The 15,302-nt window shown below is 36.5% G+C and overlaps 1 protein-coding gene across 1 annotated transcript in view; it reads left to right on the top strand.

Moving 5' to 3' along the window:
* Positions 1-15,302, top strand: part of UTRN (utrophin) — a 398,463-nt gene that overhangs the window by 100,968 nt on the left and 282,193 nt on the right. The window contains exons 24-33 of the mRNA XM_063309084.1: positions 1,251-1,397; positions 2,606-2,776; positions 4,876-5,055; positions 6,960-7,094; positions 7,792-7,941; positions 8,925-9,086; positions 9,382-9,510; positions 12,251-12,424; positions 13,395-13,550; positions 14,143-14,313. Of these exons, the coding sequence (XP_063165154.1) occupies positions 1,251-1,397; positions 2,606-2,776; positions 4,876-5,055; positions 6,960-7,094; positions 7,792-7,941; positions 8,925-9,086; positions 9,382-9,510; positions 12,251-12,424; positions 13,395-13,550; positions 14,143-14,313 (1,575 nt within the window). The remainder of the gene's footprint in view (positions 1-1,250; positions 1,398-2,605; positions 2,777-4,875; positions 5,056-6,959; positions 7,095-7,791; positions 7,942-8,924; positions 9,087-9,381; positions 9,511-12,250; positions 12,425-13,394; positions 13,551-14,142; positions 14,314-15,302) is intronic.

Here is a 15,302-nt window from a genome sequence, read left to right as displayed (position 1 = left end):
CTCCATTCAGACTTTCTCCCATCTCAAAAATTTCATCAAGGTTTTAGAAACCCTCTTTTGTAAATCCAGAGGTCCCAATATCTCTCTCACACTATGTATGTGACCTGCATGATGTCACTAGAATTGACAGGTTGCAATTTTGTGCCAGCTTTTGGAGGGTTTTAAAGGGGTTAAAGAAGCAAGATGGTTGTCTTAAATATTGTAGAATGAAATATGATTCCATTGTAAAAATGTGTGAACTCCTTCCAATCTTTATTCAGTGCTGAAATAGGATTCCAGAAAATTCTAAGTTTATCACCAAGGCTATTCTTAACCCCTCCCTGCAGCCCAGCTGGAGGGAATCCCATCAGCTTGTGGGATTGTTGTTGAAGAAATACCAGCAAAACCTCTTCTGAAGCATAGAAAATCTGTCATCTGAATTCTTTGGAACCTAGCAAGTTTGGGAGTTGTGAGATTTTTAGTTGACATTTTATTTCTTTATAACAGGAATAGTACCAGTAAATCACAAGTACTGTACTAGTGGTCTTTAACTAAGAAACAGTTCCTGAAAAGCAAATAAACAAAACCTAAACTGCCCCAGATCCAAGTAAATCCATGATCTCTATGGCCTATCATATATGACAGCTTGATTTTGCAAATCAGGAATATCTCAAGCTATTTGTAATATATTATTTGTGTAAGAAGCACAAGGAAGGAACTTGATGTTAAAAGGAAGAAGAAAAAGGGAAATTTCCCCTATTGGGGTAAATGCCCTCAGATATTTGAAGGACTGCTTTCTGGATTGCAGCCATTAACCTGGTTAACATAGTTATGTAGTTTATTTAGTTTTGCTATGTGTGCTGTATGATTACTGTTATTTATAAATGATGTTTTATGGTTTAGCATGTTCTGTGCACCCAGACAATGGGGTTTTATTAAACAAACCATGGGTTAAGTAACCACTTAGCCCTTAAATCGCCTTCCAAGAATAAAAACCCTCTCATTAATAAATGGTCATTTTGCCACCAAATTTTGGTGGCGCAATATTAGAGTATAAACTTAATACAATATACAAAATAGCTTGTATCCTCATTTAAATGAAAGTGCATGTCTGTGTGTATATGCATTAAACTATTTTGCTCATGATTTTTTTTCAAGCATTATAATAGATCAGTCTTTGAAATCCATAGAGAGTGTCTCAGAAATAAGCAGCATTTCAAGTTGCATCTTTGGAAGTAGATATTAAAATGTGTTTTCTTATTTATGATCAGCTATTTATTATTGAAATGGAAAAGACTGAGTTGTCTTTAAAAGAGATGAAGGAAATAGATTCTTCTTTAAAAGGCCAGCCTGTTAATGCTTGGGTGAAATCCAAACTGACAGACATCCAATCCCAGTGGGACAAACTAAGCAAGCAGGTTAGTTACTGGTAGTATTATTCTTGCATTCTCATATCTGTCTTCGTCCTCACAGTAGTGGCATTGTTACATACATTGCAACCAGTCATATAATATCAAGTGGCGTATTTTATTTTTAATATATAAAATCACATTTTCATATTTACAAGTGCCCAAATGGAAATGCAAACAAAACCATTTCTCATACAGTAATTTAATTGCAATTATCAATTTTATAATAAAATTAATTTAATGTTAAAACTACAGAATTGCTATACAGTGCTATGAATTTAACACAGTAAGGTTCTAATTGAAGCATGGGATGAATTACAACTCTCAATATTCTTTATTGTTGGATGTGCTGTCTGGCAGTTATAGTTCAACTAGAGGGCCATAGTACAACATTTGTTGTACAATGTAAACTATGCTCTGGGATGTTCTCAGCTCAGATTTTATCTCAGACATCAATCTTGCTAGATAGATAAAGCTCTCTTAGGCTCAATTCTTCATCTGTTTGAGATTCTGACCAGACAATATATCAAATGAGCCATGTTGTTTTAACTGGTAGGGCAGTTGTGTTGTTGTTGTTGCTATTTATACTGATGGACAATTTTCATTATTTCCATATCATCTAAAGAATAACATTTTAGCCACACTATAACTCTTTTTCCTTGTATCCTTCATATTCTTTAGAAACCATTAAAACAACAACAACAACATTCTTTCATGTTAGTTAGTCTAAAGCTCTGGACAGGACTTGTGAACATGTACTCAGTAGGAAGATGATATTAAAAACTGTTCCACTTAGTGGAGCTGAGAGTGTTAGTAATAGGTTATTCTTATGTGAAACAGTAGAAACCTAAACACTTGCAACAAGAATCTGTTGCTAGTTCACTAAGGCTAACATACAGTACATTATAAATCCTCATGATGACCACCACCACCACCACCACCACCACCATCATGTTCACGGGTTTCTTCATTCTTAATGTGAACAGTAAATCATTAAAAATTAATGATATTAGTTACGTTTGTCAGTTCTTGTGACTATAGAATGTTATTTCCTAGATTTCCTGCTGAAAAAAAAATGCAGAATGTTATCATCTCAAAATCACTTTAACCATTCTGTTGATCACATGTTTTTCTTTCATCAACGGTACATCACTCTTAAAATAATACAACTTTAAATAATGCTATCCACTTTAATGTTGTTTTGGTTGAATTGCTAGATCATTAGCCAGAAAAACCAATTATCAGAAAATCAAGAAAAAGCTGTCAATCTCAAAAAAGATTTGGCTGAAATGCAAGAATGGATGGCTCAGGCTGAAGAGGAATATTTGGAGAAAGATTTTGAATATAAGAATCCAGATGAGCTGGAGAATGCAGTGGAAGAAATGAAGGTCAGGAATACTAGAAAAGCTTAAACTGTGTTTTAAAAAATGATGTAGTCACTGAACTTGGGTGTGTATTTGTTGTTATTATTATTATTATTATTACCATTACATCAGGATATGTTTTTCTGGAAAGGTTTTCACAACAGAGTGATTTGTTTTTTAAGAGCATTAAGGCTTTAAGGCCAAACTAGCTATCCATCCTACTTATTCTTAAAAACAGAGAGAATTTTTGGTGAGGGAGTTAACCAGTAAACTTGTGAACAATTATACTCTGTAAAGTTTTTTGCATAGACAAAACTGCATCTGTGTTTAACTATTCTAATACTAGAGTAAGAAGAAACATAGTTTTGATTTTGAAATACTGGGTTTAAGTTAGGACAAGTATAGGTAGATTAACATATTCCAGCTGTTTTAGTTTACATTTCTCATTATCCCTTTTCATTGGCCATGTTGGCAAGACCTGGTAAGAGTAGAGGTTTAAGCATCTGGAGGTTATCTATACCTGCCCTCACCTAATCCTGTGTTACTGGAATTAGGCTAGGGTTAGGATTACTTACACATTTATAAGACTATATTTTGTCCAGTGTCACTACTAGGGCTGTGCAAGTTGCACTTATTGGCAACGCCTTAAAAATCTATATGACTTAAAGTGGTGCTGACAAGTTGAATTGTGTTTGCCCATGTACGTACTGAATCACTTTTTCTTCTTTGAGCTCAGATTGCTACATGGCCCTGTCATGTACTCTGCAATTTGACCAGATGACTTCAGGCTATATTGTTTGATCAGCAAATACTGGTTGGAGTAGAAATTCTCAATCTTGCTACTTAGTGAGATTAGAAGAATTTGGAGTTTGAAAGTACATTTGCTTTAATTTTACAGTGTTGAAGGAAATGTAGAATTAGTGGATTTAATAAGTTTAACTTAGCACTCCGAAATTGTGACAGGGATGTAGAGCCTATTTTGCTTATTCTTGAAATTGCATCACTGCTTTCTCTTAGCTTAATTTTATATATGTTTGTATCCTAATTTAGTTCCTATCATACACTTAATTTTAATTTAATAGTGGTTAATCGGCTCTCTAAGAGAACAAGAAAGAATGCATCAGCTGGAGTAGCAAAGCCTATTGTAATACACACATACATTTGAAAAAATCACAGCTATTCTGAATGCAAAGTCTTTTTTCTTTCTTGTACATTTTATGCAATAGAGTTGTAGTAAGGTTTTGGTATATGGTAATGAACTGACATGCTCAATAGCCTGGCTATCAAACACTAAATCATGTTGAAGGATTTTTTTTTTAACATTAAACTGTGACATTTCATTTTTGAATTGAATGACAGGATTGCCTCTGGCATTTTCTGTTAAATTAGAAAGGTTTTTGTAATTGACTGCTTTGTAGCCCTTCCCAGTCTTGTTCTCCTTGGTTGTGTTGACATTGCAGCTCCCAGAATTGCCAGTCAGCATGACCTTGGTGTTTGAAAAATTATTTATTTATAAATTGTCACATTCAGTAGAATGATAAACTTGGGACTTTTAAAAATATATTTTCACATTTAGAAGTGTAGTACTCTTGGTTGTAGTGAAGTTATTAAAAATTACACCACAGAAATATATGCACTCTGAAAGCTTTTTTTTTTTAAATGTACAACTAGTTAATGTTGGTCATGTAAGTTGGCCATTTTGAGACAACAATCTTTATACATATGAAGTATTTATCCTTACTTGGGATGAGTTGACTTTATACATCTAGATTGATATAAATCATCCGCAGCTCAATACTGTTGGAGTTGAAATGTATGTCAAGGAAAGTTGGTGATGGTGGGGACACAAGTGTAACAAATAATAAATCATATTTATTACAGAGTCCATTGGAGTTTGGGGGCTTATAAATTCAAATAAATAAATAAAATATTATAGAACTTCAAGTGAGGTGTCATGGGATCCATGGATTGCATCACTTCCTATATACGTTGTGTATAACAACATATAAAATGTAACAATTCATTTTAATATTAATTATTAGGTAGATTCCATTGTTTATACATTGATGATGAAAACCTTGCAATTTAGTTCAGCTTGGTAATTATTTACTTTCTCTGGGCAGAGAGCAAAGGAAGATGTCCTACAGAAAGAAGTACGGGTGAAAATTCTGAAAGACAGCATCAAGATGTTAGCTGCTAAACTGCCATCTGGTGGTCAGGACTTAACAACTGAGCTTAACCTTGTATTGGAGAATTACCAGCTGCTGTGCAACAGGATCAGGGGGAAATGCCACACTTTGGAGGTATGATCCATAACTAATTCTTCCTTCCCTCAACACCAGTGGGAGAATTTAAGGCATAAGTTTATTCTCCCAAAGTTAAAAACCAGTGCCAATGGTGTATTTATGCTCTATATTTAAAAGTTGGGGGTGGGGACATTGTTGGACCAGCAACTTAATTATTGAACAAACTCAAAACTCTCTTATTATATACTTTATTCTGTGGAGTCTTTGGTGCTCTCTAAGCTTGGTTGTTTGCTTGCAAATGTTTCATTACCCAACTAGGTAACATCATCAGTGCTATGAGTGACAGCCCACCAACACTGGCAGGGCAAGCTATTGTATATAAACAGGGAGCAAGCCCCACTCATTAGCACTGAGGATGTTACCTAGATGGGTAATGAAATGTCTGCAAGCAAACAACCAAGGTCAGAGAGCACCAAGGACTCCACAGTTCAACCCTGAGCTACATATATTCTCTTCTATTGGATACTTTATTCTTAATATTTTAACGCTCCCTAGACAGCCAATTGGTGTAGTGGTTAGGGTACCAGGCTAGAAATCGGGAGACCATAAGTTCTAGTCCCACCTTAGGCAGAAAGCCAGCTGGGTGATTTGGGCCAGGCTCTCTCTCTGAGTTCTAGGAAGCAGGCAAGGGCAATTCACTTCCAAAATCTTGCCAAGAAAACTGCAGGGATTTGTCTAGGCACTTGCCCAGTGTCAACACTGACTTGAAGTCACACACACGCTAACACTGCTTTTTAAATAGCAAGAGACTATAGTCAATGCCCATTAGTTATAACCCACTTCTTATGTAAGGTGAATAAGTTCAAATAGTGGCTCCAGTATTAGTGGGAGTGCTCTGTTCTTTGTTGATTTTAATATCTCACTGAAAAGCCAGAAATGTATGGATGAGAAATGTATAGTTAATGGAATACATATATTAGTACTTCCTCAGTATAGTGATCATTTCTGAATTATGTATTGCCTGCCAAGCATTTCAGGTATATTTAATTACTATATGTGTTCCTATATTTCCTACAGTACTTTGACAGTAATGTGAAATAACATCTTAACTGTGCAGTCAGCCACCTTATTTAACTCTTGGTACCTGCAAATCAGGATAAAGTCAAGTTTTCTATTTTAGCCAAACTGGGCAAATACGTTACTAGCTTTGGAACAAACTTTGGAATGTGATCCAAATCAAATTTGGATCATGTTTAAGAATTAATGAATCCTATACTAATGACCCAGGTAAAGAAAGGAGTGTAGAGTCTGTACATGCAGGACACATTTTTGCCTCTTAAGCTAAGAAATTATTACTGGCTATTGTCTCCAAATGGATTTTTTTTCATGTAGCATCCAAGTTGTCTCCATTACAAGTTGCTGTTCCACTGTTTGTGATGTTGTATACAGTGCAAACATTTGGAATTGGAATGGGAGATACAGTAAGTGGCTTGAGTAACTGAGACCCCTGGGCCCGAGTGAGTTGAAGGCATCTGTCTCATCGTGAGGTGACAACCTGTGAAATATCTGGATAAGTTCCAGAAATTATTGCTGTTGATGAACGATATACTCTGGAAAAACGGCATAAAGCTTGAGAAATAAATTGTCATGAGTAAGGATGGCGAGCAGGGGGCTCCCATCCAGCCTGTCAAGCGCATGCGTAGCACTGAGGAATTGGTCAGCCATTCAAAGAGACACAGATCGGGACCACCTTAACCCTTGGGGGTTATATGTCTGGGTTTTCCCCACGCTTCTTCAGTTTGTTAGGATTCCTGTTAAGTACTAGCAATAAATATTAGAGACCAGTTCCTTGTCTCAGTGTGTTTCCTGGTTGTTAGGACATAAATGTATCACTAGACTGAGAGGAACCGTCTCTGAAATGGAATGAGGTTTTTATTTTTTCACATACCTTTTATCTTCAGGAAGTATGGTCTTGTTGGATTGAACTGCTGCACTATCTGGACTTAGAAGCAGCCTGGCTGAATACTTTGGAGGAGAACATGAAAACTATTGAACGCTTGCCGGAGAATGTAGATGCTGTCAGTGAAGCTCTTGAGGTACAAAGGATAGCTTATAAAAGTAGTTTATGCCTAGGAAGCAAATGAACTTAGGTTTTCTAATTGAAGAAATATTTTTTTCCTGCATTTAAATACAATTAAAACCCCTCATTTCTCATTTTATAATATTTAAGTAATTGTAGAAGTGGACAGAGTTCAGACTTGTTGGGGTTTTTTTTTTTTGCTTTAACTCAAGATGCATTAGCAAGTGCCATGTGTAAAAACCTTACATACTTGAGCTAAAAGAAATGGGGGTGTCTGCGGTGGTGTCATCAGAGAGAGATCAAAAAAAGCAAGATGCCAGATGCAGTATCCCAATATAGGTCTCACTCCTTTTGAATGTGTGTTTTGTGCCTGCCATCTCTTTTTTGACCCTCCCACTCCTTGTGGGCACCTCTGGGTGTCTGAACAGATTTTGAAACATTGGCATTTTTAGCTCCACTGTTGTTAACAAGAAAGACGAACCAGAAACCACTGTTTTGATTTATTTTTCTGTAATTTCCATAACTATTTTGGGGTGATGATTTATACGTTTAATTGTTCTCTTACTGGCAGTGTTGATAACAAGAAGTCCTCAGACACTGTAAATATGTTTGTTTCTGAATGATTTTTTTTCAAATTCTAAATTGTCAGGGTGCTATGTTCAGTATGTTAGAAAATGAGTACCTATATTTTGGTTTAATTATTTTCTCATAAGTCACTGGAATCCATTCTGCACCATCCAACTGATAATCGGACTCAAATTCGGGAGCTTGGTCAAACATTGATAGATGGAGGCATCCTTGATGAAATCATCAGTGAAAAATTGGAAGTCTTCAATGCCCGTTATGAGGAACTAAGTCATGTGGTATGACATGTAACTTTCGTAAAATGAATCATTTGTTTTCACTGCTGTCAGCATCCACAATGTATAATTTTGAATGACGCTTAAAGTGGCTATCACTAGAAATAATGGCTGCCCAGTATTAAGGTCAGATGTGCATAATTATGGCAACAGTGCATAAGTCTTGTATTATGGTCTGTCAGAAGTTTGACAACTTCAGGACACATACCATAAACTGGATGGCTGAGTGAATTCTTGACTGAAAGCGTGCAGAGCCAGATTCAGCTTAGTGGATCCCATGTTTTTGTATAGGTGAGAAGCAAAATGTCCTTGACCCCAAGTCAAGTACATTGTCCATTCCTCAAACAAACAAAAAGGGAAAAAAAATTACCAGTTTGGAAATGCAGTTTTAAACTTTATTGATCTCTCCCAATAAAGACCTATCCCATAAAAATGTGTAAAATCACTGAACGTCTGATTTTTTATTTTAAAAAGGATTAAAGTATAATGAGCAGATTTTTAAGAGTGATCTCAAAATTATAGAATTTGGAGTAAAGCCACTGTAGTTTAAAACAACAGTTTACCTGCTGCCTTGAAATGAGAGCAACTTTTTGGCCTTGGAAGATACAGGACCAGAGTATCTTGCCGAGAGACAAAGATCTGAATTGATAGTCATTTTGAAACTGTTGTTCTATATGGATTGTTGGATCTCCTTGTGATTTCAAGTGTATTAATATTTCCTCTGGAAACTTCCATATGTTTTGATAACAGAAGTTAATACTGAAGTCAGTGTTTTCATATGAAGTTGCCATGCTAGGAATCCTGAATTATGTGCCTTTCAGCAGGTATCCCATTACCTTAAGAAAGTAATATTTAATTGCACTGTTGAACACCAGAAAATAACAACATAGTGTATGCAGCTCTGATTTACTACTTTCATATTTATATTTAGGTTTATGGACAAGCTCTAAAGTTTTCATGCAACCTATTCCTTTGCCAACCCTTAGGCAGTCGGCAGGCAGATTTCCTTGGAGCAGCAACTTCAGATGATGCGGGAAACTGAGCACATGTTGCAGGTTCTTCAGGAAAACTTGAAGGATTTGGATAGACAGTTAACATCCTATTTGACCAACAGAATAGACGCCTTCCAAATGCCTCAAGAGGCACAGGTATTTTCAGTTTAAAAGAAAAAGAAAAAAAAGTTCGTAAGATAGTTTTTGCGTTGTAGGATAATGGTACGCTTGCTCTATGAAGAGATGTCTGATGGTGTGACCGTGTACTGGAGGATCTTCAATAATTGATCTCATGACTTTGAAATAAGCAGACTATCACTGGAATCAGCATGAGTGATGTGGCTGTTGTAGCTGTTATAATAGACTTCGGCAGTATGATTTATTGGTGTCAGTCAGGCTGATATCTGCTGTGTCCTGTTTTCCCCCTTTTCTATAATGAATGACTTGGCAGAAAATCCAAGCTGAGATTGCTGCTCATGAGTCCACCTTGGAAGAGCTTAAAAAGAACGTCTATTCTTTGATGCCACCTTCACCAGAGTGCCGATCTTCTCGTGGTGGGACTCATTTGGATGTGTTGCAGGTAAATATTGCAAAGAATTGCTGTTTTCATCTTTTTCTTGATCACTGAGATCAAGCACTAAGGCATAATTAAAAATAAAAATAAACCCAGGTCACATATGTTTTTTTTAAAAATATGAGACTTGGTAATTAATTGATGAGCCAGTTTGGTGTAGTGGTTAAGGTTTGAAACTGGGAGGCCATGAGTTCTAGTCCTGCCATAGGCAGAAAGCCAGCTGGGTGACTTTGGGCCAGTCACTTTCTCTCAGTCCTGGGAAGGAGGCAGTGGCAAACCACTTCTGAAAAACCTTGCCAAGAAAACTGCAGGGACTGGTCTAGGCAGTCGCCAGGAGTCAACACTGATTTGAAGGACGTACCATAGGTCAGCAACATGTTCAGGTGGTGCATCTATCTACCTACTACCTACCTACACACAGACACACACATATAAAATATCTCAAATCTTATAAGTTCTCATGCAAGCATGCCATAATTTGGCTGTCTCACAAGTTTCCTGACATTTTAAATTACATTTTTTAAATTTTGGAAACAGTGACACTGTCTAGGGCCATTGCAGGTGCCATGTTGCTTACCATCCTTGCACATGGTAGAATCCCATGTCATTCATTAAATTGCATGATGTTAACTGAAAAGTCCTCATCACTGCTTTCATCTTGATGATGATGATAACAATAACAACAACAATATAAAGTTATACAAGTAGTCCGAGTTTCCACTCAGTGTAGGAAATGGGCAGGAGAAGGCAAAGATAAAGTGGGAGAGAATGTTGTTGCCACTGTTGGAGAAGCAGTCTCATTTAGGCATTCTGGAAGCTAGTTCCAGGCATTCAAAGACCAAGGAAAACATTTGGTAGACCAAGAGAAACATTCAGGTAAGGGTAGTAGAACTTGCAGAATCAAAGATCTTAATGTGAATCAAGATTTTTCCTACGGTGAGGAAAAAAAAAAGGGGGGGGGCGGGAATGTTGATTCACATTAAGATCTTTGATTCTGCATGTTCTACTGTCCTTACCTGAATGTTTCTCTTGCTCTATCAAATGCTTTCCTTGGTCTTTGAATTTTTCCCACTGTGAAAATAGTTATGTCTGGTTGTCCTTGCTGGATTTTTGCTGATAAAGAATGATTGAAGAAGCATTTGGATTTTATTTTTTTACTTAAGAGTTATGCTAAGAGGTGAAGAGAGATTTTGCTGTATTTAGAGATGGTGATAAGCTATTAAAATTGTCTTTACTTGCTGGGATGAAGGGGGAAGTTACTTCTTTTTGTCTTTTTGTCTTTTTTCTGTTTTTTTTCCACACTTTTTTCTTTTTATGTATTTTACTGTTTGTATGTTTTATAGTTCGTATTGGTTTTTATTTTTTTCGTTCATGATTCTTAATAAAATGATTTAAAAAGGTTTTTGCCACTGCATTAATTAGTTTCCCAGTGTTAGAATTGTTGTGTTACTTTCAAACGTAGCTTCTTGAATTGAAACTGTGACAATTTTACATAGTATAAAGTTTAATGTATTTGTCACTTCTGTTCTTCCCCAGTTTCATTTTCTCCAGCCTTACTACTTACATTTGTCTCCTTTTCGACTCCCACAGGCATAAATATGTAAAAGTAGGATAACACTTCATACTTCTGAAAGTTCCTAGTTGTGAAAAAAATAAGCTATAATATACATTGCTTACCCCCTTAGGCAATTGTTAAACATTTTAATAGTAATTAGCATCCTTTCCCCAAAGTCTTTGTATAAAGAGAGAGAGAGAGGACTGGAAGAATCTGTCTGTTCCGCAGGATGGATGTTAGCATTGCAAATGGGTAGGGAAAGTGTGTGGAGAAAAGTTGCTATCAACGTCATGGCATTTGACTGGCTAGCCTGAAGTAGCCTCGGGTGGTTTTAGAAGACTAAGTATAAGTGCCGGATGAGTCCCCTGCAGGTGTAAAGAGAAGGAAGGGGAAAGCAGCTATTTCAAAGCTGAGATTGTGAAGAGTGTGGTCCTGACAGAGGCATTTAGATTTTCACAGTAGGAAGATAAGCTTTGGTTTTGTGAGAAAGGTTCAGTGGACCATAGAAAACAGAAACCAGGCTAGAAGGGTTAAGTTTGTAGTTGATGAAGAATTAAGTGGCACACTTCATAGCATTGATTTTGAAAGGTGGTAGAGAAAAAAAGGGCAGTACTAATTGGAGACAAAGAATCTGTTCAAGCAAGAAGATTTTTGATACTCTGGGAGTTATTATAAATTCAGGGCATGAGATACTGTTTAAGTCCCATTTTGTGAATTCTCTGATTAGATAGCTAAAGGGGGAACTGATTAGTTCATGGTGTTCCATCACTGGTTTTGTGCTTTGGGGCTGAGAGAAGTGAAGAAAATTTGGAAATAGAGTACACACACTGTGCCTCTGGAAGTCCCAAACATGGACCAAGACAAGACTTCTTGGTGGTGGTTTTGTTCTGTTTTTGAGGGGATGACTTTGTCAGGTTTAAGTGGAAAAGAGGAGGATCTCAAATTTAGAGAGAAATTATTTTATAGGTTAGAGAAGAGGGGTATTGCTGGGGAAGATGGTTACAAGGAGAGGAAATCCAGGGGCATAATGATGTAACAAAGGAAGAAAGAGATGCTGAACTAGAAAGGTAAGATATAAATTAAGTAAGAAGAACAATTAGTAGAAAGATTTTTCTACAATTAGTAGAAAGATATTCACAGACATGTGTGAATATGTCAAAATCAGAAATGTTTGCTTTCTTACATAAACAGAGAAAACTCCGGGAGGTATCCACGAAGTATCAGCTGTTCCAGAAACCAGCAAATTTTGAGCAGCGTATGTTGGATTGTAAACGAGTTCTGGATAGTGTAAAGGCTGAACTCCATATCTTGGATGTGAAGGATATTGATCCAGATATCATTCGGTTTCACTTTGAAAAGTGCATGGTAATATAACGCTATGACTAAAGTCTCTGAATTTCCCCCTATGAAACTTCGATTGCTTCTTTACGTCCATGGCAGTGAACATTCCTGCAGCCTGACAGTCGGTATTCATAGCAGTGGTAGGAAGCTTGGATGAAAGGAAGAGGGTTTTATTTGTGCATTGAGATAAAAATATTCAAAGAATGTGGTTTTCACTCATATTATCAGAGCAGTACATGCTCTAAGAGGAAGATTTTTTCTCATTTTAATGGCACCTGGAGACAAGTTTCATGCAGAGTCTTATCTGTATAGAAAACTAGCAGACTCATTGTCCATTTAGCCTTTGCAGTGACTGTCCAAGATTTCAGGCATGATTTTTTTCAATCCTGTCTGGAAATTTCTGTATTGCAAACACGAACTCTCCCATTAAACTGTGATCAGTCTAAGTCAGGAAAAAAATGAGCCAAGTCTTAGCAGTATAGACAAAGCAATGTCTTTTTTCTTTTTTTAATTGTGAAGTTATTTCATTGCATTTCAGGTGTATTCAGACATCATTATTAGTCTTTGAACATGCTGGGAACTTGGGCAGTCTTTCCCCCCCCCCTTTCCCTTCTCTTTTGCCGCTAAGCTGCCATGCTATCTATCATTCTTTCTTCATGGTAACCTCTATTTGCTATGATGTTCATGGCATTTTTTTGGTTTATTTTCTAAATATAAACCATTGTTCAGAATGAATTTCTGACTAATTTGAATCTAGCTGTAGTTAATGCTTGTCATAACTTACCATGGCAAACTGGGCACCAAATTTGGTGTGCATAAAGGGATTGAAGAAGGAAGTGCTGGTGAGTAAGCACCATCAAACATTAACATGTCTCTTGCCCTATAAAGGCAATAATTGAGAAGAATGATAATATACTTAAATTCTGATGGTTACTGAAAAGTAAAACCCAGTAAGGTGAAATGTTAATAAAAATATATGGTGTCCTGGCTCTAGAAACTCTATAAGACCCTAAGTGAAGTAAAGCTTGAAGTGGAGACGGTGATCAAAACAGGAAGGCAAATTGTGCAGAAACAACAGACAGACAACCCCAAAAGCATGGATGAACAACTGACAGCGCTGAAATTTCTTTATAATGATTTGGGAGCTCAGGTGAGTCTTTTATATGTACAGTTTTCTTTCACTGTGTGAAATCCACTTGAGCTGAATTTCAAGTATTTAATTAAATATCATGTAAGCTCCACTGGCTTTGGATTATTTACTATTCACAAGCTAAATCTGTGGTGAGAATCTATAATGTTTAAATCAGAGATGGAAACGTGGCTTTCCACACCGGTACAATTAGCTGGTAGTTGTGGTTGATGAGAGAGGTGGTCCAGACTTATCTAGAGAGTCACTCCACTCTAAGCTGTTTTGAGATTTGATAGGATAAAAAGCAACATACACAGTATATTTTAGGAAAACAGAATAAAATAAATGATGTAAGGGTGGCTTCTTGACAGACCATCTTTTCCTGTACGATTCCTTCTGTCTTGTGGAATTGTCACTGAATGCTTTTACCTTGTCTGTTTGCCTTCAGAGATTTGGTTGATTGATGAGGACAAATTCTTCTTAGGGGCAAGTAGCCGTAGCCAAAATAGAAGATGTGGAATAATAATAATGTTGATAATCTCAAGTACATTTTCTTAATTCTTACTCTTTGTTCTTGAAATGGTGCTCTTTTACATGCTTTTTTAAAAAACAGGTCACAGGAGGGAAACAGGATCTAGAACAGGCACTGCAGCTCTCCTGCAAATTCAAGGAAGTCTCTCTCTCCTTGTCCAAATGGTTAGAGGTGACAGAAGCTGAACTCGTGCACAAGTCTACTTCAGAAAGTTTGCTTTCTGATCTGGACACTGAAATTGCTTGGGCTAAGGTAAGCAGGCTGTACTTTAGCCTTTTTTGTTTGCATCCCATTTTGATATTCGTTGTTTTTATAGTTATTATTGAACAAAAATATCCTTTCTGTTTTGCTTTTGAAGCAGTTGTGGACAAAAATTAAAAATTTTAAATTGGAGCCTAACCCCAAACCTGAAGTATTTATTCAATAAATAATATTTGAATCCAGCAGATGATAGTGCATTCAGTGATTGCAAATCCAGTAAAATTGTCCCTGGAATTCTGTCTCTCTGTTTCAGTCATTGGCCCACAATTGTCTCTGGTTTTGCTTTTGGTTTTATGGGGAAACTATCTGCAAGAGTATCCAATATTACATGTCATTTTGAATACCCCAAGGAATTCCAGACTTCCTGCAAGAAAGTTAACTTTATCTTCTTTTCTTTTCCTCTTGTTACAGGGAAAAATATTCTGAGGCTATTGTATGCCTTTTTTTTTTTTAAGAAAGCAATTCTGTAATATGCTACTCATTTTATTGCTGCTTATTGTGCATTTATTATAGTAAGACTTTAGAAGAAATGGATTTAAGTTTTACAGCAGTTGTTGGAACATGTCTAATAGTGGGGATCCTGATGAGGAGAATCTTTGACATTTCTTTCTCTATTTTGGGTTCAAAAATCGTTACATTTGTACCTGATTATTTGGGCTTCTGTTGTTTGTTCCTCTGCTTTTGTGAACCATGGTAGGGGTAGTTAGGTCAGAGAGAGTTTTTGAGAGAGTTTGCATGGCTCTAGATGAAATTGAATTACTAACAGATACTGAAGGATCAGCAGCTAGATGTGAAGCCACTTTGACAGCAAAGGAGAGAATTTCACAAAGGGATTAGTTGTAATTCAAGCAGCTAAATATTTGTGTTCTGTTACATATTGAGAACTTATGGGTAAGGATAAAAAATGCTAATCTGTTTCCATTTTGAAATGTTCTAACTTAGAAAGAGTTTTTGAGACCCATTTAAAATTCAACCAGGTA

This window comes from Candoia aspera, chromosome 1 (genome assembly GCF_035149785.1).
Source record: "Candoia aspera isolate rCanAsp1 chromosome 1, rCanAsp1.hap2, whole genome shotgun sequence".
In the NCBI taxonomy this organism is placed as follows: domain Eukaryota; kingdom Metazoa; phylum Chordata; class Lepidosauria; order Squamata; family Boidae; genus Candoia; species Candoia aspera.
Note: the sequence above shows the minus strand (reverse complement) of the source record. Positions and strands in the feature narration are given on the sequence as shown.